Source organism: Cynocephalus volans, chromosome 10 (genome assembly GCF_027409185.1).
Source record: "Cynocephalus volans isolate mCynVol1 chromosome 10, mCynVol1.pri, whole genome shotgun sequence".
In the NCBI taxonomy this organism is placed as follows: Eukaryota; Metazoa; Chordata; class Mammalia; order Dermoptera; family Cynocephalidae; genus Cynocephalus; species Cynocephalus volans.
In genome coordinates this window covers 85,398,455-85,425,825 of record NC_084469.1, presented here as the reverse complement: position 1 = coordinate 85,425,825, position 27,371 = coordinate 85,398,455, and the positions used below count along the sequence as shown (strand labels likewise).

Sequence of the window (27,371 nt, the reverse complement as noted above, 5' to 3'; positions counted from 1 at the left end):
TGATTTATTTATTTTCCACGTAGGCTTTTTCATGCTTCTCTCAGTCTCTGTGTGTCCATCTGGTGATGTGGTCCTCACCGAGTGTCCGGGCAGGTTTTGTGTGTCCACTAAGCTGCTCGGTCTGTCAGTGCCCCACCAGCAGGCGCAGGAACTTATGCAGAGCTAACAGGAGCAGGGACAGGAGCGGGTCTGTGGCATAGCTAGGGCCAGTGCCTGTAGGGGACAAGAAAACAGGCTTGATTAATATCTGATTCACAAGAATCTAGCAGCTCATGGGCAGACCAGGGGAACCAGGGGACAGGGAGGCTTCCCTAGGCCTAGGCCAGCTAGAGGCTTGTGCAAGATGGCTGCTTTGGTTTGTTATTTACAAGCTACTCACTTTAGGAGACTTCTGTGGTCAGACACAAGGTGCCTCTTGCCTGAGAGGGATGTGCTAGATGGTAGTCCTAGAGTCCAAGTCATTACCTTATTTTAATAAAAAGCTGACATGCTTCCCCCACTCCAAATACTACACTGTGTAGTGTCCTCAGCATTTAAGGCCCAGCTTCCCCTCCTCCTCCATGAACGCACACAATTCCACCCTTTGTGTGTGCCCTCTAACCCCCTGCCCAAACTGCACAACTGAGCATTTGCATATGCCCTGTCTTATGCATCCTGTGTGTGAGTCTTCTTTCCACAACAAGATTGTCAGTCAATGCCCCTGGCTGCAGTGGGGAGCTCAGGAATCACTGGTTGGCAGGGATAGGTGAGCTAGGGTCCATAATGCATGATCCTAGCACTGTCTGGGTCACTCCCACCTGCTTCCTCAATGAGACCACTAACCTGGGTCCCTGGCTTGTCACTGAGGCTATAACACCTGTGAGTAAATCCTGCCCCACCTGGGCCTCCCACCCGGTTCCCCATCTGTTTTCAGGGTCCTCATCTGTAGCGAGGCCCCCTGTGCAACTGGGGAAAGCCCACCCATGAACCCCAGACTTCTCACCTAGAAACCACGATGCTCTCTCCAGGGTTATGAGAGGAGCAAGTGGAAGTGTCACTCCTGGGTGCTGCCCAAACCCTCAGAGACATCAGTGCTAACTCAGAGTTCCTTAGAGTCCAGCCCTACCCTGCTCACCTGTACCACCTGGAGGCCTCTCTCCTCCCTTCACTGACCCAGCCAGCCAGACTGAGATCTGCATCCAGGAAGGGGGTGCATGAGGCCCTTGCTGTGTCGACACCAGCCACTTGCTGCCAGGACAGCCAGTTCCCCCCAGCCTCAGTGCAGTTTGTGGCTTCCCTGACAAGGCTGAGCATGAATGCATGACTTCCTCCTCTTTCCAAGCGGAAGCACTATTTCTTTTAAATGCAAGGTGTTTCCCCTACTCCCCAATCATTCTTGTTTTGGCCATAACTGTCTGCGTCTAGAGTTCATGTCCTGGGACCCCATCTCCCTTTGCAGAAGGAGGGCGTTGGACAAATGATTCAGCTTGAAATTCTGGGATTCCATCTGTCTGTTTTGGAAAGCAGGCTGTGTTTAAACACCTCAATGAAAAGGGGGCAGGGCATCCGCTGTGCACGCCTCTGGTCCACAGTTAATCATTTCCGCACATAGTTCTGGGCCCCTGCTGAGAAGCTTGAGGACAGGACAAATCCAAATGTGCTAACCTTCCTCTTCAGATCTTAATTTTTCAGGAAGTCATCACTCCTGGCCCTCCTGCAGCTTGGCTCAGTTGTTGCTCTGCCTCTGGCCATCCATCAGTGGGAAAAATTGCAGTGCGGTGGTCACTCCAAAGACCCGATCCTCTTTGGCCATTCCTCATTGTCACGCATCACTGGGAAGGATGAGGGGTAGGTGTGGTGATGGACAAGTCAATGGGTGGCCAAGTGCCTGGGTGGAATTCACTGGGGCTCAGGTTTATGGAAAACGGGGGTCTGGCCAGCAGAGCAAAGCACTGCCTCCTTGGCATACAGAGCTCCATGGCCAGACTGGGCCCATGGGCCTTCTAGAGCTCCTGCTTGGATCTTTATGCTCTTGCAAACCTGACCCTCAGGCAGGTGCAAGTGAGACAGAAACAACCCATGTGAGGTGTTTACAGGCAGATGTACTTGTGCAACAGAACTCCAGACCTGCAAGATATGCAGTGGCAGGAGAAATGGATATGGGCTGGTGAGCCATGCAAGGTGAACCTGGCCTGGTGGCTTGTGGAACTGTGGGCATAGGAGAGGTGAGGAATTTAAAAGTTTACTCAATTGTAAAAGTTTGGAGATTGAACAAGACTTTCAAAAGACTCTGTACTGAAACACCAGCCTGCCACTCTGGGCTAGGCCAGGCAGAAGTAGCCATGGCAGCTCCTGGAGGCTGATGTCTGGCGAGGGTGGAGACTAGGGTCTGTAGTGTCCCTGCTGGTGGATGTCTGTGCAGGTGGCCAGGGTTTGGCTGCTTATTCTCTCTCTGGCCCAGCATTGCTGGGGGCGGGATGGGGGGATTGTAGGGGAAAAGCCAAAGAAACTAGTTTGGGGTCGTGGTCTTGCACTGAGGAAATGGGCTCTCAAGCCTAGCTCTGTTGCCAGCTTACTAGGCAACACCCTTCACCTCTCTAGGTCTTGTGTTGCACCCCATAAAAGGCGGATATACATGGCTCCATAAAATTAATGTGTACCTGGCCTGTCTCACCAGGCTGGAGTCTAGATTAAGCAATATCATGGTGGCAGATTACAAAAGTGGCCACAAGATCCCCTCCCTCCATCCCCAGCATCCACACCCTATGATAGCACTCCCCCACACTGACTCTGGGCTCGGGCACATGACTTGCTTTGGCCAGTGCAATGTTATCAGGTGTGAAACAAGTGAAGGCTTGAAAAGTTCTTGTGCAGTGAGGCTTGCTGTCTCTGTTGTGGCTCTTGAAGCCTACCACTGTATGAACAATCTGGGCCAGCCTGCTGAAGGATAAGTGCCATGAGATGTTCTAGGTGAAGTCCCTCTAGACCAACCAGCCCCCAACTGAACTGGCAGCTGATCACAAATGCATGAATGAGCCCAACCAAGACCAACAGAAGAACTGCCCAACTGAGCCCAGCTAAACTGCTGGTCCACAGAATCATGAGCTGAATGAACAATTGTGATGTTTCACCAAAGCCACTGAGTTTTAGTGGCTTTGCTGCATAGCAAAAGCTAACCAATACAAGCATGTAAACAAAAGGGCCTCAAACAGAGTCCAGTGCCATGCAAATAGATGTCATCACAAAGGAAACATAGCTACTTCTTTGAAAAGAGTTGGAGAAGAACTACTTTTGGGGGTGTCCTTCTCTCAAGAGGAAATTTTTCCAAAATCATACAGACAGGGCAAACTATCTCCTCAACCACTTATTTTAAGACATTCCCAGATCTTTGGTGAAAAAAGGACCCAGGATTTGGATCCTTTTTACTACACTATTCATCAGACATACAGTCTCACTGGGTTTCCCAAATGGATCAGGGCAGACCAAAAAAGACTGGCTTCTAGGATAGCCCTGGAGGAAGTGGGATCTTCACACTAGCAATGGTTTAGAATTCCGGAGTCTTGCAGCTTAGTGTCCACCCTGCCCAGGTATTGTCTTCTTCAAGAGAGATTGACCACTGGCTAGCACTTGGCCTCTGGGCCTCCTCAACATCTGCTGCTCGAGTTCCTGCCTCATGACTTGGGCAGCCTGGACTGTCCATGCTGTCTGGGCTGATAGGTCCCAGCTCACCATGACCCTACAGAGCAGGGTCCAGAGGGTGCATTTGGAGGAGCTGAGATGAGATCTCCTTCATACCCTTGTGGTCTCTTTTCTTATGTGGTGTAGAGACATCTGCGTTCCTAAGGGCATTAGTCTGAGCAGGCTGGCTGGTACCGAGGCAGCTGCATTGATTGGATGCTAACAGTCTCTTTATCTATTTCTTCCTTTCCTAAGGAGTACCAGGAATAGCACCAGAGCAGGCAGAAGTTTATCTGTCATGATTAAGCTGGAAAATCAGGCTGCTTGGGAGGCGAGGGAAGTCCTGTAATGTAGCTGACTCATTCTTTATATGACACAAGTATTACCATTTTGCAAATCATTCTTAAAGAAATCAAAGCTTCTTTGGCTCAAGATTAAGATAGCAATTAAGATATTAATTTTATCTTTTAGATGGTGAACAGGATAAGGGACACACTGGAGCCATTTAAAAAAGACCCTCAAAGAACACAATGGCATATCCATTCCTGCTTTCCCCCACCTACCCCTGTGGGCACACCAAAGGTGCCAGTCCAAGCAGGCTTCTGACTTGGAAATTCCTCATTTCCATTTATCCAGTGAAAGCACAATTCCAAAGCCCTGCCAGAAAACAGTATGGAAGCTTTGTGGCTATTTAATGCCTTGGGATAAAAGTAAAGGAGGAGGCTTTGTTCAGGTCAGCCTCTGTGACCCACGCTCTGCCCACACTGTCTGAAGGCTAAGCTTGGGAGTTAGGGACGGCATGTAGGGTGATGGCTTGTCATCCACACTGTGACCTAGACTGAACATGGGGTCTCTGGTCTATGCTGTGGGACAGAGTGCAGAGGGGTCCACCCTCACCCTGTGGGCATCAGGATCACAGTAGGCTCCCCACACCCCACCCCTGCCACTGACCAGCTGGGACAGTAGCCAGGGCAGCTGCTACTCTCTCTCCACTTGCTCTGCCCACCCTTTTAGTATCATGGATGGTTTCCCTGTGCCTTGGGGGTGGTCTGCAGCACCTGTCATGAGGCTGTGGATAGGAGTGAGCTGCAGCCCCTCTCCATTGGGGGTTAAGGAGCCTCCAGACCTGCCAGCTCTGGTTCAGTCTCCATTGGGGGCCTGCTGGTGACTTACCTGGGAGCTTCAGCTGAGGGGCTGGCCTGGATCAGGGGTTTGCAAAAAAATACCCCTTAGAGTAAGAAGGTATTTTCAGAGTTGCTCATGGGCTGCTTTTATTTATTTTTTCTTCCCCTGAGGTTTGAGAACAGTAAGTAAAATTTAAGATACATTTGCAGCTGGCTCTGCACACAAAAATGGTGGTCCGGCTCTTGCAGCCTGGCTAAGTTGGAGGCTCATTTTGCAGGTTGACACTAATGCTTTGTCTGTCTTTCACGCACATTCTCCAGTGTTGCACAGAATATTCACACACTGAGTACAAGTAGCCAGAGAAGAACTAGTCCAGGGATAGACACTGTCCAGTCTTCAATGGATAAAGCCATTCCAGCAGTAAGCTTGGATATCCTAACATGAGGACCATGATGAGGAGCTGGAGGATAGGCCCCTCCTCTGTATCAAGCAGATCAAGGCCACTCACGTCTGTTCTGCATTTTGTGTGTTCGTAACTTGCCTTTTGAACAAGGGCTTCTTGGCTAGAAAAGATAGAGCCATGCTGAGTGCCCCGGAAGGGGCCCTTTCAGCACTGATGTTTGATTCTATTCTTCTCTTTTTTGCTGTTCCCTGACAGTGAGACAAGAGGGCCACCACCAGTAGCAACAATGACCTTTATGGGCTGGACTTGAACATCCATTTAGCCATGGGGACAGTAGCATATCTGCCCAGGGCAGCTGATAACAGACCAGCTCTTACTCCCTCCTCACTGTCACATGGTCTGGGCCCCCATCCTGCTTCAGCTGCACCCTGGGTCCACTCTTTGAGTGTGGCAGATGGTCACACCCCAGCCAAAGGAGAAAGCTCCCTCCCCAGCTTCCCAGTGCCAGAGAGCGGTGAGTTTCTCTGGGTTTGCAGGGGCTTGTGGAGTGAGCACCAAGAGAGGGCACTGGGAGTCATACTGGCCAGGCTCAGGTGCCATCCCTTTCCCTGAAGGGGGGATGCGTGTGGTCCAGAAGCCGAGGCCAGTGCCGAGGGCAATGTCAGGGGCATGTGTGGAGACCGGCCCCTCACTCTTCCTCCCTATTTCCCCACCTTCTCCCCCTGCTTCACTGGTTATAGAACACCATCTTCTACAGAGCCTAGGGCAATGTAAAGGCACCAACTGGCCACCCGAGGGCTGAGTCTGGTTTGCAGAAGGGTCTAGTTTAGTATACACAGAGTTTTAAAAATTGTGCATTATAATCTGACATGTAAAGATTGGGGAGTAAAGGCATAGATTTGGGTGTCTACTAGAAAGGCCTAAGAGCTGGCAATCCTGTGCCTGCCTTTCCATCAAGCTGGGATGAACCATGGCTGGCTGCTCTTCTCTGCAAAAATCTTCCCCTTACCATTCCCTCCTGACCTGTGATCTAGGCCCTGGGTGAGCTGCCAGTCCTGCCCCCATCCCTGTGCAGTTGGGCTCCTTTAGCCCAGCCAGCCTCACTCAGCTCCATTGCCCACCCCTCACCCTTTGCTGTAGATTGAACGTCCTCCCAAAACTCATTGAAGCTTGATCCCCATTGTAAGAGTATTAAGAGGGTGGGAAATCCAATTATGGTAATTAAGGTGGGGCCTTTAAGAGGTGATTAGATTGTCAGGACTATGCCCTTGTGAATGGACTGATCCATTCATGGAGTAATGGGCATGGTTCTCTTTAAAAGGAGAGCATGTGAGCAGGTTAGCTTTCTCTTGCTCAAGCCATCTGCCATGTGACACCCTGCCTTGCTGTGTAGAGTCACCACCCACCAACAAGGCCCTCACCAGTTGTGTTCCTTGGACTTTGGACTTCCCAGCCTCTGAAACTGTAAGGAGTAAATTTTATTTCTTTGTAAATTATCCAGTTTCTGGTATTACGTTATAAACAACAGAAAACTGACTAATACACCCTTGATGGGGGCTGAGTTTGCAACTTCTGGGTGTGCTCTGGAGTTGGATCCAGGATGCCTGGCTTGTATCCCACCTTTGTCCCTATGCAGTTGTGTGACCGGGCAAGCCCCTTCCCTGATGGTGGGGGACTGGCCCTCCTAGCTCTGACATTCCCAGCTTGCAGATGGCCAGCCAAGTCTGCCCCACTCTGGCAGCATCTGGGGGGGATTTTTCTCGAGCCCTGCCACATGCCCAGCCCTCCGCGCTCTCCTGGACGCTGCCCTGGCCAGCTGGCTGCTGAGTGAGAAGTTGCTACCTTACAGGGAGGCTGCTTCCCTTGTTGACATTTTAATTAAAGCCTCTTCATGGATATTTATTCAAAGGGAGTCAGCAAGAAATAATTGAGCACTAACGGAATTTGGGTAGAACTAATTTCTGCCATAAAATTAATGTGTGCTGGTAACTGGGGCAAAAACTAGGAGCAATGAATGCCGTTGGGTCTTAAAGGAAAAAGAGATACTTGAAAGAAAATTCGAGTGTGGGATGTGGAGCTGTGAGAGAGCAGAGGAGATGTGGACCCATCTGTCCCGTGCTGATCCCGCCCTGCTGTCGGGTCCTACCCAGGCCTGCAGTGCCTCCTGCCTAGTTCCTCTCAGTCCTTGACCTGGGCAGCTAGCTCCTGGGTTGGAACACAAGTTGTCCTCCTGTGGGTGACATCATGTCCACTGTGGATGATGCCCAGGTGGCAGCCTCAGTATCCAGGTGGTGGGAGGAGCCTGGGCGCTCCTGGGGCAAATGGGGGCAGAGGCGGCAGGGGTTGCCCATCCGCTTCAGCCATTCCTTGTTGCAGGCTCTCCCTCCTGCCATAGTCTGGGTTCAGGCCTCTGCTACTCCTGGTCTATATGACAGCAGTGGCCTCCTAAAGCATGTTTCTGCCTTCGTTACCACCTGTGCCCACCTTCCTCCTTCAGACACACCTTGGGAACTCTCCCGAGGTGCAGAACTTTTGATGGGTCCCTTCTGCCCACAGGAAAAAGAGCCACCACCTCAATGCCACAGTTGGGGTTTCTCCATAGACCTCCCAACAACCTCACCCTCGTCACTTGCTCCCCTGCAAGCACCTCTAGGTTGACCCTACAGAATGGCTAAACCCCTCTTTTTCCTTTGTCTAGGCCTGACCTGTTTCTCAAGCCTTGAATAAGTGCTGCCTCCTCCAGGGAGCCTTCCCTGAGCACCCAAGCACAGAGGGCTTGGCACAAATATCTGTGCTGTTCATGTGGCCCTTGCCTCTGCCCCTTTATTTTCCCCCTGCCCTATAAATGCCTTTTTTGCGTGTTCTACCTCTCCAGTCAAGGTGGAAGCCCACGCACAGAGGCCTGGCCTTGAGCCTCCTCTACTCAGCCTCCAGCAAGTAGCCCCACCCTCAGCCAAGACATGGTGATCTCCTGGCATTGGAGCTGATAACCCACAGTGGGGACTGAATGGCAGGGAACCGACCCAGCCAAGCTCATTCAGACAGAGCCAAGCACCTTAGGATAATAACAGCGAAGGTAGCTAGCACTTCCTAGGGCCAGGCCCTGTGGCAAGTATATTACCTATGTTAAATTCAATCCTTGTAACAGTAGGAACTTCTTTTACCCCCATTTTACAGATGGGGAAACTGAGATCTAGGGAGGTCAAGTGATTTGCCCAAGGCCTAGGGTTGCCAGATAAAGTACAGGATGCTCCATTAAATTTAAACTTCACATAAACAATGGATACTTTTTACTACAAGTATATCCCTAATATTTCATGGAACATACTTATATTAAAATGTTATTGGTTGCTTATCTGAAATTCAAATCTAATGGGTGATCTATGCTTTTATTTGCTAAATCTGGAAGCCCTATCAAGGCTACACTAAGATAAACAGCAGGGCTGGACTTGAACCCAGGCAGTCTGGCTTCTGTCCACACAACTAACCTCTCAGGGCCAGAGAGCAGGACCTCTCCTTTCCCCAGATGCCTCCGCTGGGCCCCAGTTCCGGGCTACTTCTAAGGGAGGGAGAGTGGGAATGAGACTTATTTCTGAATTTTAACATTCATGATGGTTTTTTAATGTGACCAACTTTGTTGCTAGCTCCAGCTTCCTATTTTTTTTGAAATGAGATCTTGCCACAAATGATCCTTTAATGGTGTCACTTAATGAGAATGGTAAACAGGCCCTTTCTCTGTGGTCAGGTGGCTGCCGTTGGCAGCCCTGACCACAGTGGACATCAGGCAGGGAAGGTGAGGCTGCCAGTCCTCACCTGAGGGACCCCTACCCCTATTCATCTGGATTTGCTAACCTCCGAGGCTGTAGAGTGCTAACAGTCCTGCAATTCTTAGTGCCAGGAGTCATACTCAGCCCTTTACTAGAATTCTCTCCTTTAATTCTTTCAGTGGCTTTAGGAGGTAGAAGCCATTTTCTCTTTTCACAGGGGAGGCTCAGAGAGGTTAAGTGACTTGCCTAAGGTCGCACAGCTAGTAGGCAGTAGAGGGTTATCTCCAGTGACTCCCTGGTATCTACAAATCAAGTCCAGGCTCCTTAGCTGGCTGGAAGCTCTTCCTGACCCCATCCACTGGATGGACAGTTCTGCCTCACCTGCCTCCACTCTCCTTTGAGTGCCCCAAGCTCCAGGCAAACTGGACTTCTTCACGGGGGGCTGTATGTGCCCACGCTCTCCTGCCTCCAGGCCTTCGCTCACACTTTGCTAGATTGCCCTTCCCTTTCCTCTCTGGCTCTCCAGAGCCCATCCGTTCTCCCCAGCCCAGTCCAGAGGCCCCCACAAGATGACTCCAAGACAGTTCTTAATCCCATGCCTTCTCACCCCCTCCATTGCCCCATGCTCACCCCTGCTCTGGTCCTTTAACCCTCCCTCTCACCAAATCAGTTCTTATCTGGGCAGCGGCAATAGTCCCTGACTGGTGTCCCCACAACCACTGACCCCAACAAGCCAGTCGAGAGCACCCCTGCACTCTACTGTGGCTGCCAGATGCCCTTTTCAAATGCAAGGTGCAAACCCCCTCTCCCAGATTCCCCAAAGACTTCAGCTCAGGTTGAAGACCTAACTCCTTTCACCTGGCTACTGCCCTGCCCAGCCAGCCCAGTCTGCCTTCAGCCCCACACCTCCCTCCCATCTCCACTGTTCCAGTGCCTTCCCACTCAACCATCTGCCTCCTCCCCATCCCATGGGTCTCCTTCAGACATCGGGTCCTCCTGAACCCAGTCTGGAGGCTCCCTTTGTCCCATGGGCTCCAGAGCCAGTTCCATTTCTTCTGGGCTATATTTGGGCAGCCGTGGGTGTGTTTACCTTTTGACATCTGTCTCCTCTGCCAGAGGGTAAACCTTGGAAAGCAGAGACCATGACCATCTCTGTATGTGTCCCATCACCCAGCACACTGCCCGCATCCTGAGATGCTCACGAAGTGTTTGTTGAATGAATGAACGAGTGAAAATCTTTCTTAGATGTCCCCAGCTGGTCCATGATGCAGCAGACATTGGGCCAGATGCTGCACATGTGGTATCCTGTTTTTAATCTTCAAGTACCAGCTGGGGTTGGGAGGCCTGTCTTGAGCCCCCTATGGGGAACACAGGGTTGTCGCAGTGATCTGACCTTTTAGTTGCCCAACACTGTCGGCACACATCTCCATGTCCAACTGTTTGTCAAACTATTTTCAGAAATGTACTTTCATTTTGCCTTTATTCCAATTTCTTCATTAAAAAGTTTTTTTTTCTATAGACAGTTCTATAAGCCACTTCAAATTCTTCCCCTAGAAGGTGGCATATATATATATTTTATACATTTCATATAATTTGTATATTTTTATATGTTTGTATATATACACATTAGAACTATATCAGTTGTTCTTAAACCTTTTAAAGCAGTAGAACCTCCTTTTCAAGTTAATTGCTGCATGGAACCCCAATAAAAAAAACCATTAGAAACAGAATGGCCCTGGTTGAAGCTGGAGGTGGGGCTGGGTGCCCAGGGTTCCAAGGAACACAGTTTGGGAACCACTCACCCTAGGCTGCTTAGGGACTCTTCTGGATCTAAAACTCTTAGATTTGTGGATACTGGCATGCTGATATGCCCATTACACAGATGGGGAAATGGGAAAGTGTCAGTGTTTTGAATAAGTGGACCCTGCCACTTCTTGAAGTCCCGCATCCTATCCCCAGTTAAATACCTGCTGTCTGGGGAACCTCACCTCGCCTCTACAGTCTTTGTGCACCTCAAGGGGTCAGGCAAATAGTGGGTACTGAATTAATGCTTGTTCAATGAAGGCTACTCAGTGTGTGGGTCCAGGCCTCAGTTTCCCTATCCCACTCAGCAGAGCTGGGCCTGGCCTAGCAAAGGCAGGCATGACGGACCATGGCCAGAGAGTCAGGGAGCAGGGATGACAGTCCCTAAGGCCAGCACATCCGGGACTCAACAATAGTTCTTTCCTATTACAACCTGCCTCTGGGTTTCATCTCAATGACACCTGGATATTTCTTTCTGTTTCACACTGAAGACTTTTCTTTAGAAAAAGAACACTTTTTAATTGCCCAAGGATAGTGTTCTGAAAATTCTATGACGTGCTCATTAAATAAAATTAGCACAGAGGAGCAGCCCAGGATATGTCACACATTAAAATATGACCCTGTAGAATAGAATGTATTATGAATTATTGCCTTGTGTATTTTCTTGTTACATGAGTCTTTAATGTGGAAACAGTTATTCATCTGTCCACCTGGAGATTTAATTTTTTAAATGCCTGAAAAGATATAACTACATTAACTTTTACATGGACGATAATCAGCAAGTCTGGGCCAGGCTGCATCCAGCAGAGTGCCAGTGTCCAGCAGACGGAGGAGCTACTCACTCCCCGCACCCCCTCAAAGGCTGCGGGGTTAGGGGGATGGGAGGCAGGCTGGGGACTCTTGCTGTGCCCATCCCTCCTGTCTGTGTACAGTGGCCCGGGGACTACAGGCAGAGCATGGGCCGGCGTGGAATTCTGGGCCATGCCACACCTGGGACCTTTCTCCCTATGGTCTCCTTCCTGGAAGACATGGCTTGAATGTGCAGTGTTGAGGTGCCAGGAACTCCAACCTTAGGCATGTCTGCAGTCCCCATCCCATCCATCCTGCAAGGCTCAACTTGTATCCCATATCTACCCATCTTTCCATCCATGTTTTACCCACATATCCACTCATCTTTCTTCTATCCCCCATTCACCCACCCATCCACTCATTCACACATCCTTCCACCCATTCCAAAACTCACTCGTTCTTCCGTCCATACCCATCCACCCATGCACTCATCCTTCCTTCTACCCATCCCCTATTCTCTCATCCATCCATTCACACATCCTTCTCCTCCTATCCACCAGCTACTTATTTTTCTACCCATTCTCAATCCACTCATCTTTCCATCCATCCCCCCATCCCTCATCCACTCATTCTTCCTTCCACCCATCCTCCATCCTCTTGTCCATCCCTTCACCATCCTCCCTTCCACCCACCCACCAGCTACTTTTTCTTCTACCCATACATCCCACCACCTGTTCAGACATTTAACTACCCACCCATCCAATTAGTACATGCCCCATCGTCTCTTGGCTGAATAATGGCCTCTAAAGTGGTCTTCCCCCATTGACTCTGCTACCACCTCTCCAATCTCCACACTGCAGCCACAGTGATCATTTCCAAAACTTGCTACCCATCCTACTGCTCTTGGGACAAAGCCAAAGCTCCCTATTCCCTTCATAAGACCTTACAGTTTTACCCTGTTTGATCAGTGAACTCCTCTTGACTTAATTTCCCCTTTGCTCCTCCTTCTTGCTTTCTCTACCCCAGCCACAGTAACCTTTTGTCAGGCCTTTGCATCTCCCTGGCTGCTTTGTGCCACAGGATGTTTGCACACACTATTCCCTCTTCTTAAATGGCTCTACCCTCTGTCTTCACTTAGCCAGCTCTTAACTGTCTTCCAGATTATGGCTCAGATGACACTTCTTCAGGGACTCTTCCCTGACTGGGACAAGCCTACATATTCTTAATTCTCACAGTCCATGGGTTTCTCCTTTAAAGTACCAGCCATGGGTGTAAATTCCCACTTGCTACATGGCTGTTTGATTAGCGTCTGTTGTCAGACTCTCAGGACCTCATTAGTTGTTCATATCATGCCCTTAGTGCCTGCAGTAGTTCCTGCACATAAAAGATGTTTGATGAACATTGCTGAATAAGTAAATGAATGAATGTACTAGTGCCAGGCCCAATGAATGTTGCATAGTAGGGATAAAGAAATGAGAATCTGGCTTCCCCCCAGAAGCATCAGTCTGGAGGGTGTACTAAGCCAGGTACTGATTTCAGAAAAGGGAAGGAAATGCTGGGAGCCCTGAGGCAGCAGCAAGGCACTTCTGGGGGCTCAGGATGGATGAGCCCCCTCTGGCTGAAGAGTTGGGGAAGACTTCCTCCCAACTGCCATCTCACCCTGGCCCCACCTTTGCTTAACCCCTCTTGTGACCCCACTGAGCCCTGAGTTGATTCTCTGAGGTCCTCCTGCATGGCTAAACCATGACCTCTTCCCTGAGGTAGGGACTCAGTCTACCTGGTGCTCTGGGCAGCCCCCTGCCCTGTGGCCTAGGCCAGACCAGATGCAGTTGGCTAGAAGGCACCCCCCTGCAGCTCAGACAGAACCCCAACGTGACGTCAGCTCCCTCTCCCCTATGTTTGTTAAGGATTCTTCCTCTGGGTCAAGTGGCATTTGTACGAGAAACAATTGTAATAGAAGTCACTAGAAGGGGACAGACATTGCAGCTGGGTTTTCCTGGCTTCAAGCAAACTGACTTCCTCCCGAGCAGAGCTGATGGGCAGTGGGCCAGGGGTCAGCAGAGGGAAGAGCTCTCTGTCTTTGGAGTTGTCCAGTTACAGGGGGGCAGGCCTCCTTCTTCGAGTCTGCACTGGGCTCTCTGTGCTGGGTAGGAGGCAGGCTCATGGGGGGGAATGGAGGGGTGGGGCTGGGCAGGAGGGGTTCTGGCCTCCTGACCCTACATGCAGCTGGATCACACTTTCAGCACCTCCTGGAGGTGGTATCTTTGTCCTATGTCCTTCTCACTAGTCCCTGGGTCCCTTTATTGGCAATCATCGAGCACAGCAAGCTGCCGTGAGAAAAGATGGGCGGTACCTGGCCACGAAAAGCAAATGCAGGAATGCAAGAGGAAAAGCCAGCACAGCCCTGAGCCTGTGATGTGGCCCGGCCTCCATCACCTCCCAGGCCTTTCCCTGAGGAGCACTGAGCCTCCCCACACAGGCGGCTCTATCTCTCTTGGAAGGAGCCCCACTGAAAGGGAGTCTAGGTGCCTCCTCTCCAGTCCAGGCCTGCCCCAGGAGGCTCTTTGGCTACTTGACATGGTGAAGAGGATTTCTTCCTTCTCCTCCCTTCTCCCTTAGAGACGTAGTTGTCTAGTGCTGCAAACAACAGTCTCCTCAGAGCTCAGCTTCCTGCAGGCCTGGGCCCCACCTCCTCCCATCACAATGGCCCACCACTGACAGCAGCCTGTACAGCAAGGCAGCACCACTGGGCATGACACAGGTGCAAATTTGGTATTTTAATTTGCTGGGGGACCACAAGAAACCATAACAAAGTTGTCCTTACTCACTGAGGAGCTCCTGGCTCATGGCAAATAGCCCCATCCAGGCAAGGATGAGGACATGGCATCATCCCCATTTTCTACCTCAAAATGGCAAGGAGAGAGAACGTACAAAAATAGCAACTGCTGAGCCATTTGCAATCTGATGACACTTTCTGTTCTGTAGCTCCATCAGCTTCTGTCCATCACCTTTAGCTCTGCAATGCTCACCGCATGTGCAGGAGGGAGAAGTCTCATCAGTGAAGTCTCAGATTGGAGCACCCTGTCCAGCTTACTAAATGAGCCTGGCCAGTTAATGCCATTCCCATGAAAAATGCCAATTACAAGAGCCAACATCTACTGAGTGTTTTCTAGGTGCCAGGCTCTGTGCTAAGCTAAAATCTTTCCATGGATTATCTCCTCTGATCCTGTCAACCACCCTCTGGCACGGGAACTGGTTTCATGCAGATGATAAGTGATGAAGGAACTTGCACATGGGGAGTGGGAGGCGATGGAGTCAGGATTCGAATCCAAGCAGTTGGATGCATTGGAAAATGAGACACATAGTACTTACGAAGGGTGAGGGTAACAAGGGCAAGACACATACTGCGACCTCTGGGTGGCCCGAGCTCTGTAAGGCCCAGCCATAGCGGGAATGTGCTGGCATTCAGATCCCAGCTTGCGTAGGAGCCAGCTAGCAGAACAGCAGGGAACATTTGCGGAGTTGAGAGGAAGAATGAAATGGTTGGAAACGGTGGTGAGTATAACTTCCTCCAGAACTGTTTGCAGTCTCTCTCAGGTTTGTGCTTTGGTTCTTCCACCAGAATGGGCAGCTCTTGAGAGGACTGACCTGCCTAGGTCATATTTCCTGGCCTCGCACCCTGATGGGTTTCGGGTGTCCTTAGCAGACACCGTGTTGACAATCAGCCTTCACGGGGCTGGCTGGTAAGCTCACTTGGGAGAGAGTGGTGCTGATAACACCAAGGTCAAGGGTTTGAATCCCACACCAGCCAGCTGCTAAAATAAATAAATAAATAAAATAAAATAAAAATAGAAATAAAGTGGACAATCAGCCTTCACACACTGCTGACTGGCTTATCCCTCATGGCTGTCCTTCCGGCAGCTCACTTCCCAGCTGGACAGAGTAGGACCCATGGGTGTGGAAAAGTGGGAGGATGGGGGTAGAGTGGGGAAACAGTTTCTGAAATGTTCACATTGGCTCCCTATTTCATGCCAACACCAGCCCCCCCAAATACTCTTCTTCAACCATAAAAACCAGAGCCAAGTGAAGCCAGTCCAAAGAAGCTTTGATATTTCAGCCCAGAGATCATTAATGACAGAATAGAAGCACCCATAATTTCCAGAAAGTCTCCTTCCAGGAGTGCTGTTGGAGACAGGCTTCACAAGGCCCATCTCCCAAGGGCCATCTCACGAAGGACACGGGTGGGAGAAGAGGCCCAAGCACAGCCCAGGCCTCCTATTCTGGGCCCATGGAGAGCCCGCTGCTGCAGAGCACCTCCTGCAGCTACCTGCATCGCTTGCCGCTTGACAGCCGCTAAACCCTAACCCCGAGGACGCCAAATTGGGTAATCCATCTTGGTATTTATAGCACATCTTCCCTGAGAGCACCAAAGCCACTGACAAGCAGGCTAATTTCCCCAGAAGCACCACCCCAGGGAAGGCGGTTTGTCATCCTTCATAAGGAACAGGTTGGAAGTAGGAGTTCAGGGGCTGGGCCTGTTCACTTACTATCTCAAACTTTCCTGCAGCCCTATGTAAGACAAACTTCTCACTGCTTTGGATATGAGTTTCCAAGAGATGCCTGGTAATAGTCGGCAAAGCATGGGGGAATAAAAAAGATACTTTTTTTTTTCTCTGTGCTGTGAAAATGTCTTAAAACCATGCTGGCGTCTCCCATAAAGCTCAGGGGTTTAGACCACAGCCAAGCCCTTGCCACTGTCCACACGGAGCAGCATTAATCAATATCATATTACAAAAGTACTTGACCTCATTTATTCCTATGGATGCTTGGGGAATCCTTAATATTCAGAGCTTTAAGAATGTGCTCCTGGCATATTTAATGAGAAGCTCCTTGGGGGGTTTGGTTCCCAGTGACATTTAGAAAGGCAGGCTCTCAGTTCTCTTGGGGGCTGCCACTCCAGCTGGGGAAAGGGTCTGGGCTCCAGCTACAAGTATGGGGAGGGGGCTGTATCCACTGAAGATGAAGTGAGGCAGGAGGAGTTAGGGAAAACTACAGAAAGGAAGGGAACCTGTGAGAGAAACAGCATGGCATATAGTACATACTCAGTAAAGGGCAAGTATTATTTATTGTTATAATCCAAGAGCAGCTATTTTATCCTTAATTTGGGGCTTTTCTGATGCTGAGAGAATGGCTATGCAATGAGCCAACTGACCACTCAGTGATGGACAAAGACCATTCCATTTGGTGCGACCTTCTCAATCCATGGGGCACTGGGGTGGGGGTGGGGAGGAGAAGAGGGATCTGGACGCTTTCCCAGGTTACTGATGGAAGCTGGGAGTATATCAGCTCCAGGTGCCTCTTTCAAGCCTGAAGTCGCATGCTGCCTATAGGAAGACTGCCCTGATTCCCACAGCTAGATTAGGACTATCCCGTCTGGAGACTCCCTCTGACACAGATGGCTTTATCTGGGAATTATCTGGATGTTGACTCCCCTGAGTGTGGGTGCATGGCTCCCCTCTCAGGTTCCTGCTCAGGCAAGCATGGCAGGACCCCATTGACTGGCTGATGAGGGAGAAGAGGCCTCATCACTGATAATCGTATAAGTTTGCCACTGTCATGGACGATGCAGGCGTCTCTTGTCAGCTGTAAGTCTCAGCCATTTCCTTTATGAAACCCTTTTTCTCTTTTGGGATGCTCAGAAAGCTTCTCCCTCTCTTCTCCAGGACATCTTTTGCCAGGTTTATTTTCTCCTTAATTATGACCCTCATGTCACATCAGAGCTTGAGAGAAGAGTGGATTGTTTATTTAAGGCGATGGTTTTCAGATCCTATGGGTCTGGGGAGACGGGAAAACCAGGTGACCACCTCCACAGCCTGTTCAGGATGCACAGGTCCCTGGCCCTGCTGGTGTGTTTGGAGACTCTGTCTGTTGCATTATGGTTCTCTTGGGTTATGCTGGCATCATTTCCGCATACTGTGTCATCCACTCGGGGCATGGGTGGAGATGCAGCGAGTGTCTTCACCTTGCCCACAGCCCCCTTTGGTCACGGTTTATGGTTGCCATGGTGACGCCCAAGGATGCTCCCCCTTGTTGGATCCCAGCAGTAACAGCCTCTCTAAAGCCATCACACCCCTGGCCTTGGCTGTCTTTCTCTCATTATTAATTAAAATATTGAGAGCCAGTTCTCTGTGCGGGCACCAGGCAGCAGTTTGCCACAGCCAGACAGCTCTCTGTGGGGGCCATGGCGCCTCTTTTGGAGCTGGAGCCCTGAGGCTAATTAGAGGTTCACACGCCACGGATCTGATCCCAAGGTCCCTACAGAGGAGAACCTCTTGCCAACATACAAGCCATTCAGTTGCAAACTATTCTTCTGAGGCCACACTCAGCTTCACTGCGGCGCCTTTCCTGGTTAGAAGTGTTTGTCTGGATGATATTCTGTTTTGTTTTCTCTCTCTTTTTTTCCAGAAATGGCAACTAGCAACAAAGTATTCATGAAAAATGGGTCAGCATTCAGATTAATTAGGAGCCAGATTTACTAACATGGCTAAGAAAAGGCCCAGCCTCCTGTGACCGCTCTGTGTTGCTGGTTCAGCCCATGTTTATTTTTAAGCATAAATACCAAAATGTCTCCTGACAAATGAGACGTGAAACGAATGAGTTTTTGCACATAAACTTTTAGTGCAAATATGTATTTGACTATATTGGGCACATATGGGCCAAAGGAAGGGTTTTCCTGCCTGGCTGTGCAGTAGATAAAGGATGAAGATTCAAGTATGTCCTTCCTCTCTTCCTCCTGGCATTACCAAAGCAGCTCACTTACAGAAAGTAGAGACTTCCTTCTGAGTTTCTTCCAGGAACAATGGCTTAATGGGGGAGTGTCTGGGGAGGTGGACTGGACCCACCCTTGGAACTGCCAATCTGAAACAGCTGGAGTGTCCACTTGATGCACACCTGGGATGAGCCCTCTAACCCCACCAGATCCTCCATCCCCCCTTCTCCATTCTGCTCTGGGCCCCCTGGAGGCTGACCTCTATAAACTGCATCACCTAGGCTTCCTTGCCCCGGGCTTCCAGAAGGCTTTGGCCAATGGGAGACCCTGACAGGGGAATGGAGGGCAAGAAGAGTGTGCGGTTCTTGCTGGGTCACTGTGGGTTGGCTGTGTCCCTTCACTGAGGTCACTGCTCCTATCAGGCAGCCCTCTCCACCCAGCTATTCTCTCTGGGTTCTGCTATTTCTCCCTTCCTTTGCTCCTTTAGGCTAGGGGTGCTAATGACTCCCACTGCTGCTAGGCCAGTGGACCTGCACTCATTATCGCCCTAACCCTGTCTACACCTTTATAAATGCTCTATATCAACTCCCCTCGGTAATCCGTTTCAAATTAGCCTTCTGCTTCTGCCAGCACCCTGACCAATGCACTCTGCAAACACTCTTGCCTGTTATCCAAGTGGTAACAGTCCTTTCTGGACTCCTCCCCACCAAGCCGCTGAGAACTGTGAGCCAGGGAGGCCAGGCCCGAGGTCATCCACCTGGACCAGCTCATTTTGTTGGCAGCTATGAACGATCAGCAGGCCTTCTGCCTCCTTGGGAGGCTTGGCAGGACCCACTGCTGGTAGCTGAGCTCAGGGCACGTGGTGATGCAGCCACACAGAAAGGTATTTAATGCCCATCATCCAAGACACAGTCTGCAGGCTTCACTCCCATCCAAGCCCACAGCCTGGGTGGCCTTGGGTGATGGGATAAGATCAAACACAAGGTTTAACATGGTTCCCTCCTTGGGATTAAGGCCATTCTGGTGTGTTTGTGAATTAGAGGTCTTGTAACCTACTTCGCCATGCCCAGAGTGGGACACAGAGGTGCCCACAGCAAAGTGACTCTCCCAAGAGCTTCACCTGGAAAGTGGGCACACAGGCTTTCTGACCTCCCAGCTGAAGGTCCACCTTCTGGACCTTCCAAAGGAGGGCTGGAGAGAAACTGGAGTTTCCTTCCGAGATGAGTCTATATGATTCCTGGCCTGTTCAGGAGCTGGCAATGGTTTTGTGATGATGACAGAGATCTTAGGGGCCACTGTATCCCTAGCTCAGTGGCACTGCTCGGTCAGTCCAGCTGGGAGCCCAGCTGGCTGTGCTTTCTGGGTGGCAGTGAATGCTACTCCCTGCTCCAAGGAAGGCAGAGGGGAGCCCCCATCCTGGTTTGCTGCCCTGAATTACATGGGTATTAACATACTGCCCTGTGGCTGGCAGGTGCCATCGGGATTGAGCTGACTTGAAGACCCCCATATCATCTAGAAAGAAGGACATGGTCCATCCCTCCGTCCATGGGTGGTTCCCTGCTGTAGGGATGAGATGCCCCAGACCATCGCCCCTTGTGGCCAGCACAGAGACTGTGGATCTGTTTGGCTATGCCAGGCAGTCAGGTCAGTCTTGATTAGGCTCAGAGGTCAGGCTCTGGACAGAGGAAGAGGGAGATTCATGCAGAAATGAGCTCATGACCTTGGCCTTATTACCATTCTGTGAGCACTACCAAGCTTAATCTCAAAGATCTCTTTCACATGGTACTTCCTTGACTAAAGCCTTTAACCAACCCTGTTGGTTCCACTTGGCATTCACGGCCCTCCATAGCTTGGTCTGTGATTGTCAACCACTTAGTTTTATCTTCCCCATCCTCTTCCTCTCCAGCCAGAGCAACTAATGGCCACAGGGATAATAATGAACACATATGTGAAACAATTTTCATACCAACCTCCCTCTGAAGTCAGGGATTACCCTGTTCATTTTAAAAAATGGCTCAGAGATGTTAAGTCACTTGCCTCAAGTCACACAGCCAGCAAATGGAGGAGGCACAATTCACATGTGGGCTTTTGCTTTACAAATCCTCTGCTTTGCCACTCTACTCATGGTCTGGGGAACATCCCAGAGGGATGATTACTTGCAGGGTCCAAAAGGATGGGGTGGAAGGGTCTTCTCTTCACCAAACAGCATCAGTTAAGCCAATCATTCTATAAGTCAACAAGCACTTTTTCAGCATTCCTACTGTGTGCTTGACAGAGGTGGCTAACTCCCCCAAAGAGTCACGCTCCCCTTACACTGTGAAGAGATGAGGTCGGAAAGCAACTGCCAAGCCACAGACTACATTTCCCAGCCTTCCTTGCATCTGTGTTGCAGCATGTGACTGAGTCCTGATCAATGGATGAGGCAGAACTGATATTTACCACTTCTAGGCCTGGTCCTTAACCTGCCTTTCCATTCTCTACCCCAGCTTTTCTCTGAGAGAATTAAGCCCTACCAAAATGATTTGTGTGGCTACTTTCCCAAGACACTGAGAGCCATTCTAAATGGGTAAGAAAGAAGTTGACTCATTATATACAATGTATGCCTTAGAGCATTAGTGCTTCATTTCCTTAGGGAGCTGGGTTGAGAAGGGCTATCTTTCATCTCTCTTCCCTGTCCGTTGACTATATGTCAATGCCCAGAGTAGGCTTCCAAAGCCACTTGCTGAAGCTGGTAGTTTCTGTCACCCTGGGTCCCTGAATGACCACATGGAACAGAGCCAGAACATCCCTGACTCCAGGGTAGGACTCGATGTGAATGAGAAATAACAAATTTGAATTGTGTTAAACCACTGGCATTCTAGGGTTTATTCATCACAGCACCATCTTAAATTAACATGGGGTGGAAAGTGCCATGCCAGGTGGGAGAACTTGTGGTTGTTTAGGAGAGACCCTCTACAGGTCCCAGCTGACACACCTTACCCCACAGCCTGGGGGAAAGTCTGGTGGTTCCTATGTGGAGCCTAAGCAATGAGGCCTCCAGATCCAGCCGACAGCCTGAGACACACTAAGGAAACCTCCCACAGGGGGTATAACTGAGTGAGAAACAGAACTGAACTGATGTGCAGGACAGACTGGCAGGTCACAACTGTTGGAGGCTTAAATCAGGTAGGGAGATAGGATAAGAAGATATGAAGGACTGTCACCTTCTATTCAGCAGGACAATCCAGGAGCCTGGATCTTCAGCTGGTGGCAGGTGGACTGCATTTTGAAAACTACCATTGTAGGGGCATGACAATGTGCTCCATCACATCTGGGAGGTTTTATATGCAACTGTCCCCAAACCCAGCCTCCCAGTGTTGTAAGGCCAGTAGAGATGCTCTCTGTGGGACTCTACATCAGACAAGACTGAGGAGTGGGGTTCAGGGAGGGAGTGACTTGCTTAAAATCAGACACTGTGAGTCAGCATTGGAGCTCGGCCCAGCTCTGAGCCCTCTGAGCAGGAGGAAGGGGTGAGAAATGCCTTGGGAGGAGGCAAACACTGGGCAGTAGACCTTTCTACCCTGGATAAATCCCCACTTCTTCTAAACAGCCCCTCTTATTCCAGAGCTGCCTGGATGGCAGCCAGTCCATTTTCCTGACCTTCCGTTCTCTGACATCCTACCAATCCCCCAACTGCCCCTGCCCCTGCCCCACCATCTCAGGTCCCTAAGAAAGCAGGCCTTAACCTCTGGGTCCCTTTCTACTTCCTAACAATAACACAGGGCTTGATCCTTAGACCACCCCCTCCTCCTCCCCAAGGGTCAAGGGGAGCTGGAGTGGCCATTTATAGCAGGGTGCAGAGCCAGCGCCTAGTACCATCCTGTACTTAGCCAAAGAGAGCAGAGGTTACGTAGCCAGGCCCATCCACACAGGCTTCGACAAAGTCTCTCAGTTCAACCGAGCCACGCTGCATAGAGGTGAACACGGCCTAAGTTTGAACCGCTTGCCCCTACTCTGGACCAGGCACTAGAGCCCCACCTGGGGAGAGCCCCTCTCCATGCTTAGGCCTTGCAGAGGGAAGCCGGCCCGCTTCCACCATTAGAGCTCAGCCTTCAGGGTCCAGTTTTCCAAAACCAAGAGAGGGCTCCCCATACTCCAGCCTCGAGTGTACCCAGAGGTCACCGGCAGGGCAGCCCCCACGTTCGTTCCATAACTACATGTCACAGCCAACAGCAAAGACAGGAGGCAGGAAGAGAGCTTAAAGAGGGGATGTTACAAAAAAAGCGCTGGGCGTATCCAACTTAACTTCGATCGAGTATGCATATGCAATGACCCGAGTGGGACGGCCCCTCCGCGGAGAGCCAGCCCTGGGGCGTCCCCCGCAGCCCCCGCCTTCCCCCGCGCGTGCGCGCCCCCTCTCCGCGCCAGCCCTTACCTGAGCCGTGCCTCTGGCGCAGAAGGACCGCCTGGCCGGGTGGCGGCGACGCAGACGAAGCAGCGGCAGCGGCCGCGACGGTGGTGGTGGTTGTGTGGGCCGCGGAGGCGGGGGCGGCCTCGGGGACTCCAGGACCGGGACCTTCGGCAGGGCTCCCGGGCGGCGGGCTCTTGTCGCCGCGGCCGGGCTCGGAGGTGGTGCGGCCGGAGGCGCCCGCGTTGTTGGCGTTGGCGGCGCTGGCGGAACCGTGGCGACGCGGGCCGCTGCTCTGGATGTGGGACACGGCCTCGGCGGCCTGCATGTTCGGCGGGGCGAAGCGTGAGAGCACGCGCAGCAGCGCCTGGGCCTTGTGTTCCTGAGTGTCGTCGTCACTGTAGTCCGACACGCGGCACTCGTATACTCCTTCGTCCTGCAGCCGCACGGCTGACAGCCGAAGCCGGTGCGAGATGTCATTGCCCTGGACGCGCACGGTCTGCAAGAGAGCGGGGTTAGAGGCCGGGCTGCGTAGGTCCGAAACCTGCTCCTCTGGTGGGTGCTGTCAGCGCCCCCGCACCATCGCGCCCCCTTGCCAGCGCACTCCAACACTTCCCAGACCCCAGTTTGTCCACCCTCATGATCCAGGTTCCCTTTCACCCCGTGTCTCCCAGTGGCAACTCTGCTGGGACGCCGGGTCGCCCTGCCCATTGCATTCTGACCCCAGTTCCCCATCACCTTAACGTAATGCCCTGCATCTCCCCGCCCCCACAAACCTGCGCTTCTTGTCTTCCCATAGCTAGCCCTTCAGAATGGCAGGACCCACCCCTCCTCCATTCCTGCACCTTCCAGAGACCTCAGGCTGGGCCTCTTGTTCGCTGACCGTCCCTCGTCTTTCCCGCAGCAACGCGCTCCACCAGCTCCATCCACTTGCGTGGCATCGCCTCAAGTCTGGCCCTCCATGCCTACCCGCACTAACGTTCCTTTTTATCTAGAACCTGGAGGACCTGGGTCGTGTTCTTAGGAAAGCCGCGCCCTCAGAGTACACATATATATCTGACCCCAGCCTCCGTCCTCCCAAGGAGTCAGGAGATTCTGAGGCTGCTGCCTGACTCCCTGGCCTCCTGCTACGAACCTCCCTGTCCACGCAGTCGCCTGAAGCCCCCGAGGAAGCGCTCCCTGCCTGAGGCCTGGTGGAAACATTGGGAAGGAACCGCTCTGTGGCCCTCACCAAGCACCCGGGGAACCCTCGCCTCTGGACCGTGCCCACGAGGATGCCCTCATCGTCTCCAGGCCCTTCTACTTACACGCCCCAGGTGGGAAAGCTTGGGCACATCTCCTCCCAGAGTTAGGAACCCCACGACCCGGACCCCGCGCACCCTAAGACTTTGCCCCGCCCCACACCCGCACCCCCCGCCACCCCGCACCGAGACCTGCAACCAAGCCAAGGAGAAAGCTGCAGAGGAGGGGGCCGCCGGGGCCCGGGGCCTGTGTGCCGGGCGGGGCAGAGGGGATTGGGAAGCCGGAGCACGGGTCGCGGCGAGGGCGAGCAGCCGCGCGCTCCCGGTGCTGGGAGAAATGCCAGCAGAAGCGAGGCGAACAGACGCGCAGGGGCCCGAGGAAGGAGAGTTTTATAGGCGAGCGCCGAGCGAATTAGGGGACTCAGGCCTTGGACCCTTGATTTACACAAAAGAGAACCCGACCCCGCTACCGGCGACAGATGGCGCCCGGAAACGCCAAACAGCCCACAATGTTAGGCTGCGAGCATGGTCCTACAACGCGCGGCCGCCCAGCTTTTCTAAAGGGGAGGGAGCTGCGGGGCGCGAAGCGGCCAGAAGGGGTCTCCCGTGGCCCGCGCTGGGCTCCACACTTACGCTGATTTTAGTTGCATCCTTATTTGTTACCTAAAATGCAAAGAGCGAGAGAGAGACATTAGGCTCGAGGCCTTCAAGCTTGGGGAACTCAGACACATCTTTGGCAAGGGGACTCGTGGGCAAGTTAGGGCCCGAAGCCGCCCGGGGTGTTCTCGGGGTTGAGGGCACAAATGACAGCAGTCTTTCCAGGAGTTTACCCGGAAGGAAGCAGGTTTGAAGCTAGCATCGTGCCTGGCCAAGGAGTGGCTGCCCTTGCACACACCTGCCAGCTGAAGATGGGAGACTGGATTGCTACCAGGGTGGGAAAGAAGGCCCATCTCTCTCCAGCGAAGCATCCTCATTCCCTGCCCTGTTCCTCCAAATCCTCCACCTAATTTGGAGCCTTGAAAAACTGGATGGAGGGGCTGATGTATCTGCACAAGACCCAGTGGGAGACATGAGCAGTAACTCCGGGTGGGACCCTGGGGAAAATGTAGGTAGGTGTGTAGGTATCTGTCTGTGTCCCTGTGCAAGAGTGTGGGTTATGTGGCAGACAGGCAGCCGGGCCTGGTTTCTAGCCACAGGGAGGTGGCCACTCTGATCCTGTGGGGGCTGGAGGTGACCTGCGTGCCTCCCTGTACACGGTTCTCTGCCGGCGTCTGGAACGCAGCCCAGCAGAGCTCTGGGAGCCACAGAGTGGCCGAGGGTAGGGAGAGCTCTGTGGGACTAAGTGGTCTTTCCTCACGACGCAGCACCCTTCAGACGCTAGGCCCTCCGATAGCAAGCAAGAGCACGCGAATTGGATGAGGTGTGGCTTTTGAGGTGTTGGCCTGAACGGAGTTTCGGGAGGTTGCAGTAGAAGGGAAACTGCCAAAAGAATTAGCAGGATTTGGGGGTAACAAAGGCTGACTTTGAAGATGCTGTGGGGATGCGCAGGGTGGGAGATGGGCTACTCCACGGGGCGGCGCCCTGCGTCAGTGAACCCGGCTGCCTTCTTCCCCAGGGTAACCCTCACCACCCGCGGGCGCCGCGGGTTACCTTGCTCCGGGCGCCGGGCACGCTGAGCGCCAGCTCATGCAGCAGCTCCCGGGGCGGCTCCTTGAGGTACCACCACTGAATTTCCAGCGAATACGAGGTGGCTCCGCTGGCCCGGAACGCGCAGGGCATCTCGATGTCGTCTCCCTCCCGCACTGTCACATCTTTGGGGACTTCGGTGAATGTAGCTGGGGGAGGGGGAAGAGAGGCGTGACCAGCTGCAGGGCGGGGGCCTGGGGCAACCCGAGGCAAGGCGGCCGGTCCTCGGCTCGCTGGCCTGGTGCTCCCACCCCTCAGCGACTCCGTGGCCCACAGCCGGAGGCGCTAGCAAAGTTCAGTAGAGCTACCGCAGGGCCACAGCAGGGACCCGCCGCCGGCTGCAGGCTACTTCCCTCTGGATCGGGCGGGGCGGCAGGGGTGGCTTACGCTTCTCCCCCGCGCCGGGCCGCACCACCAGAGCCAGGCTGGGGCACGCCAACTCCCGCTCCCCGCAGGCCTCCTCTCCGCAGCTGGAATCCCGGCCGGACTCCGAACGACGCCAGCGCGGGCGCCGCCGCTGCGGAGACCCTTCACTGCGCCCCTCCCCCTACCCCTCTGGGCCGGGGCTGCAAACGAGATTGCTGGAGACCGTGAAGCCTTTCCCTTCTCTTCCTGCTCCTTTTCCGTGGCGACCGGGGCAGGCTGGCTCTGGCGGCCCCGGTAGGGACCTCCCGAGCCCACCGCGGCAGCAAAGTTCCCGCGCTCACCGTCGGCCACGAAGAGCAGCAGGGCGTACAGCAGCAGAGGCGGCAGGTATCCGAGGGCGCCGAGCCGGTTCCGCTGTTCCATCTCCCGCGGGGCGCGCGGCGGCAGCGGGGGTCCGGGCGCGGAGTGGCGGCGGTGGCGGCAGCGTGGGCTCGGATCCGGCTCCGGCTCGGGCTAGGACGCCTCGGAGCCTGCCATGGCCCCACGCGGCGCCCCCTCCCCTGGCCGCCGGCGGCCGCCAATCAGCCCCGCTCCCTAGCCGGCTTGACCGACGCGGCTCCTCCGGGGGGCGCTGCGCAGGGTGTGCAGGAGGCGAGGTCCCGCCGGGAGGCTACTGGCGATCCGTCAGTGCCTCCCTCTGTCCGGTAGTCCACAGGACGATGGGGATCTGGGTTTCAGTCTCTGCCGGGCGGGCCGGGTAGGGGCCAGGCGGAGCCGGGACCCATCCCTGGCCGAGGGAGTGAGCGCCTCGGGGCCGCGAGCTTCTGCCTCCGATCTCCTCCTGATTTGGCTCCCGACTGCCACCTCCTCCCGTTCTCGCCGAGCTCTCCCGCCGCCGCCCCCGCGGATTGCTCCGCCGCTCTCTCCGCAAGGCGAGTGGGCGCTCAGCCGCGGCGCGCAGACCTGGCGTCCGACCCAGCGCAGCGCGGGGAGAGCGGGTCCGGCGTGGCCGACCAGGAGCAGGAGAGAGGCGGGGAGGGGGGGAGGGGAAGGAAAAGGAGGGGGCGGTCAGTGCTGGGCGCCGAGCCGCCTCCACCGCTGCATCGCCCCTGCCCTCCCCTTCCTGCCACAGCCCGCACCGCCCTCGCCCCACAGCACGCCCCCTTCCTCCGCGGGGGTCGCTTCGAAGGACCACCATCTCTCTCGTTGGAGCGCAGCCCCGCCCCGCACCAGCTTTGGTTGGGGGTCCTCCCACCCAAACTCTCCCTGGCTTCTTCCCAGTCTCCATCACTGGAGACGACAGCTCATCTCTGCTCCCCGTGTGTCCCCCGCCCCTCTTCGCAGCCCACAGCCCTCAACTGCTTACCCCGGTTTGGGC

The 27,371-nt window shown here is 53.3% G+C and overlaps 1 protein-coding gene across 1 annotated transcript; it reads right to left on the bottom strand.

The window, feature by feature from the left end:
* Positions 1–124: 124 nt before the first annotated feature.
* On the bottom strand, positions 125–26,416 carry VSTM2B (V-set and transmembrane domain containing 2B). Its single transcript, XM_063113161.1, has 5 exons — positions 26,335–26,416; positions 25,592–25,776; positions 24,575–24,604; positions 22,728–23,199; positions 125–213 (listed from the first exon to the last, which is right to left on the bottom strand). The coding sequence occupies exons 1-5, from the start codon at positions 26,414–26,416 to the stop codon at positions 125–127; spliced, it is 858 nt and encodes a 285-aa protein (XP_062969231.1).
* Positions 26,417–27,371: the final 955 nt, after the last annotated feature.

Coding starts and splice junctions, on each gene's coding strand:
- VSTM2B (XM_063113161.1), bottom strand. CDS start 26,416: ATGGAACAGCGGAACCGGCTCGGCGCCCTCGGATACCTGCCGCCTCTG. Junction 23,200..24,574: donor AGGATGCAACTAAAATCAGC/GTAAGTGTGGAG, acceptor GCTCTCTTGCAG/ACCGTGCGCGTCCAGGGCAA. Junction 214..22,727: donor GCGCCAGAGGCACGGCTCAG/GTAAGGGCTGGC, acceptor TGTCCCCTACAG/GCACTGGCCCTAGCTATGCC.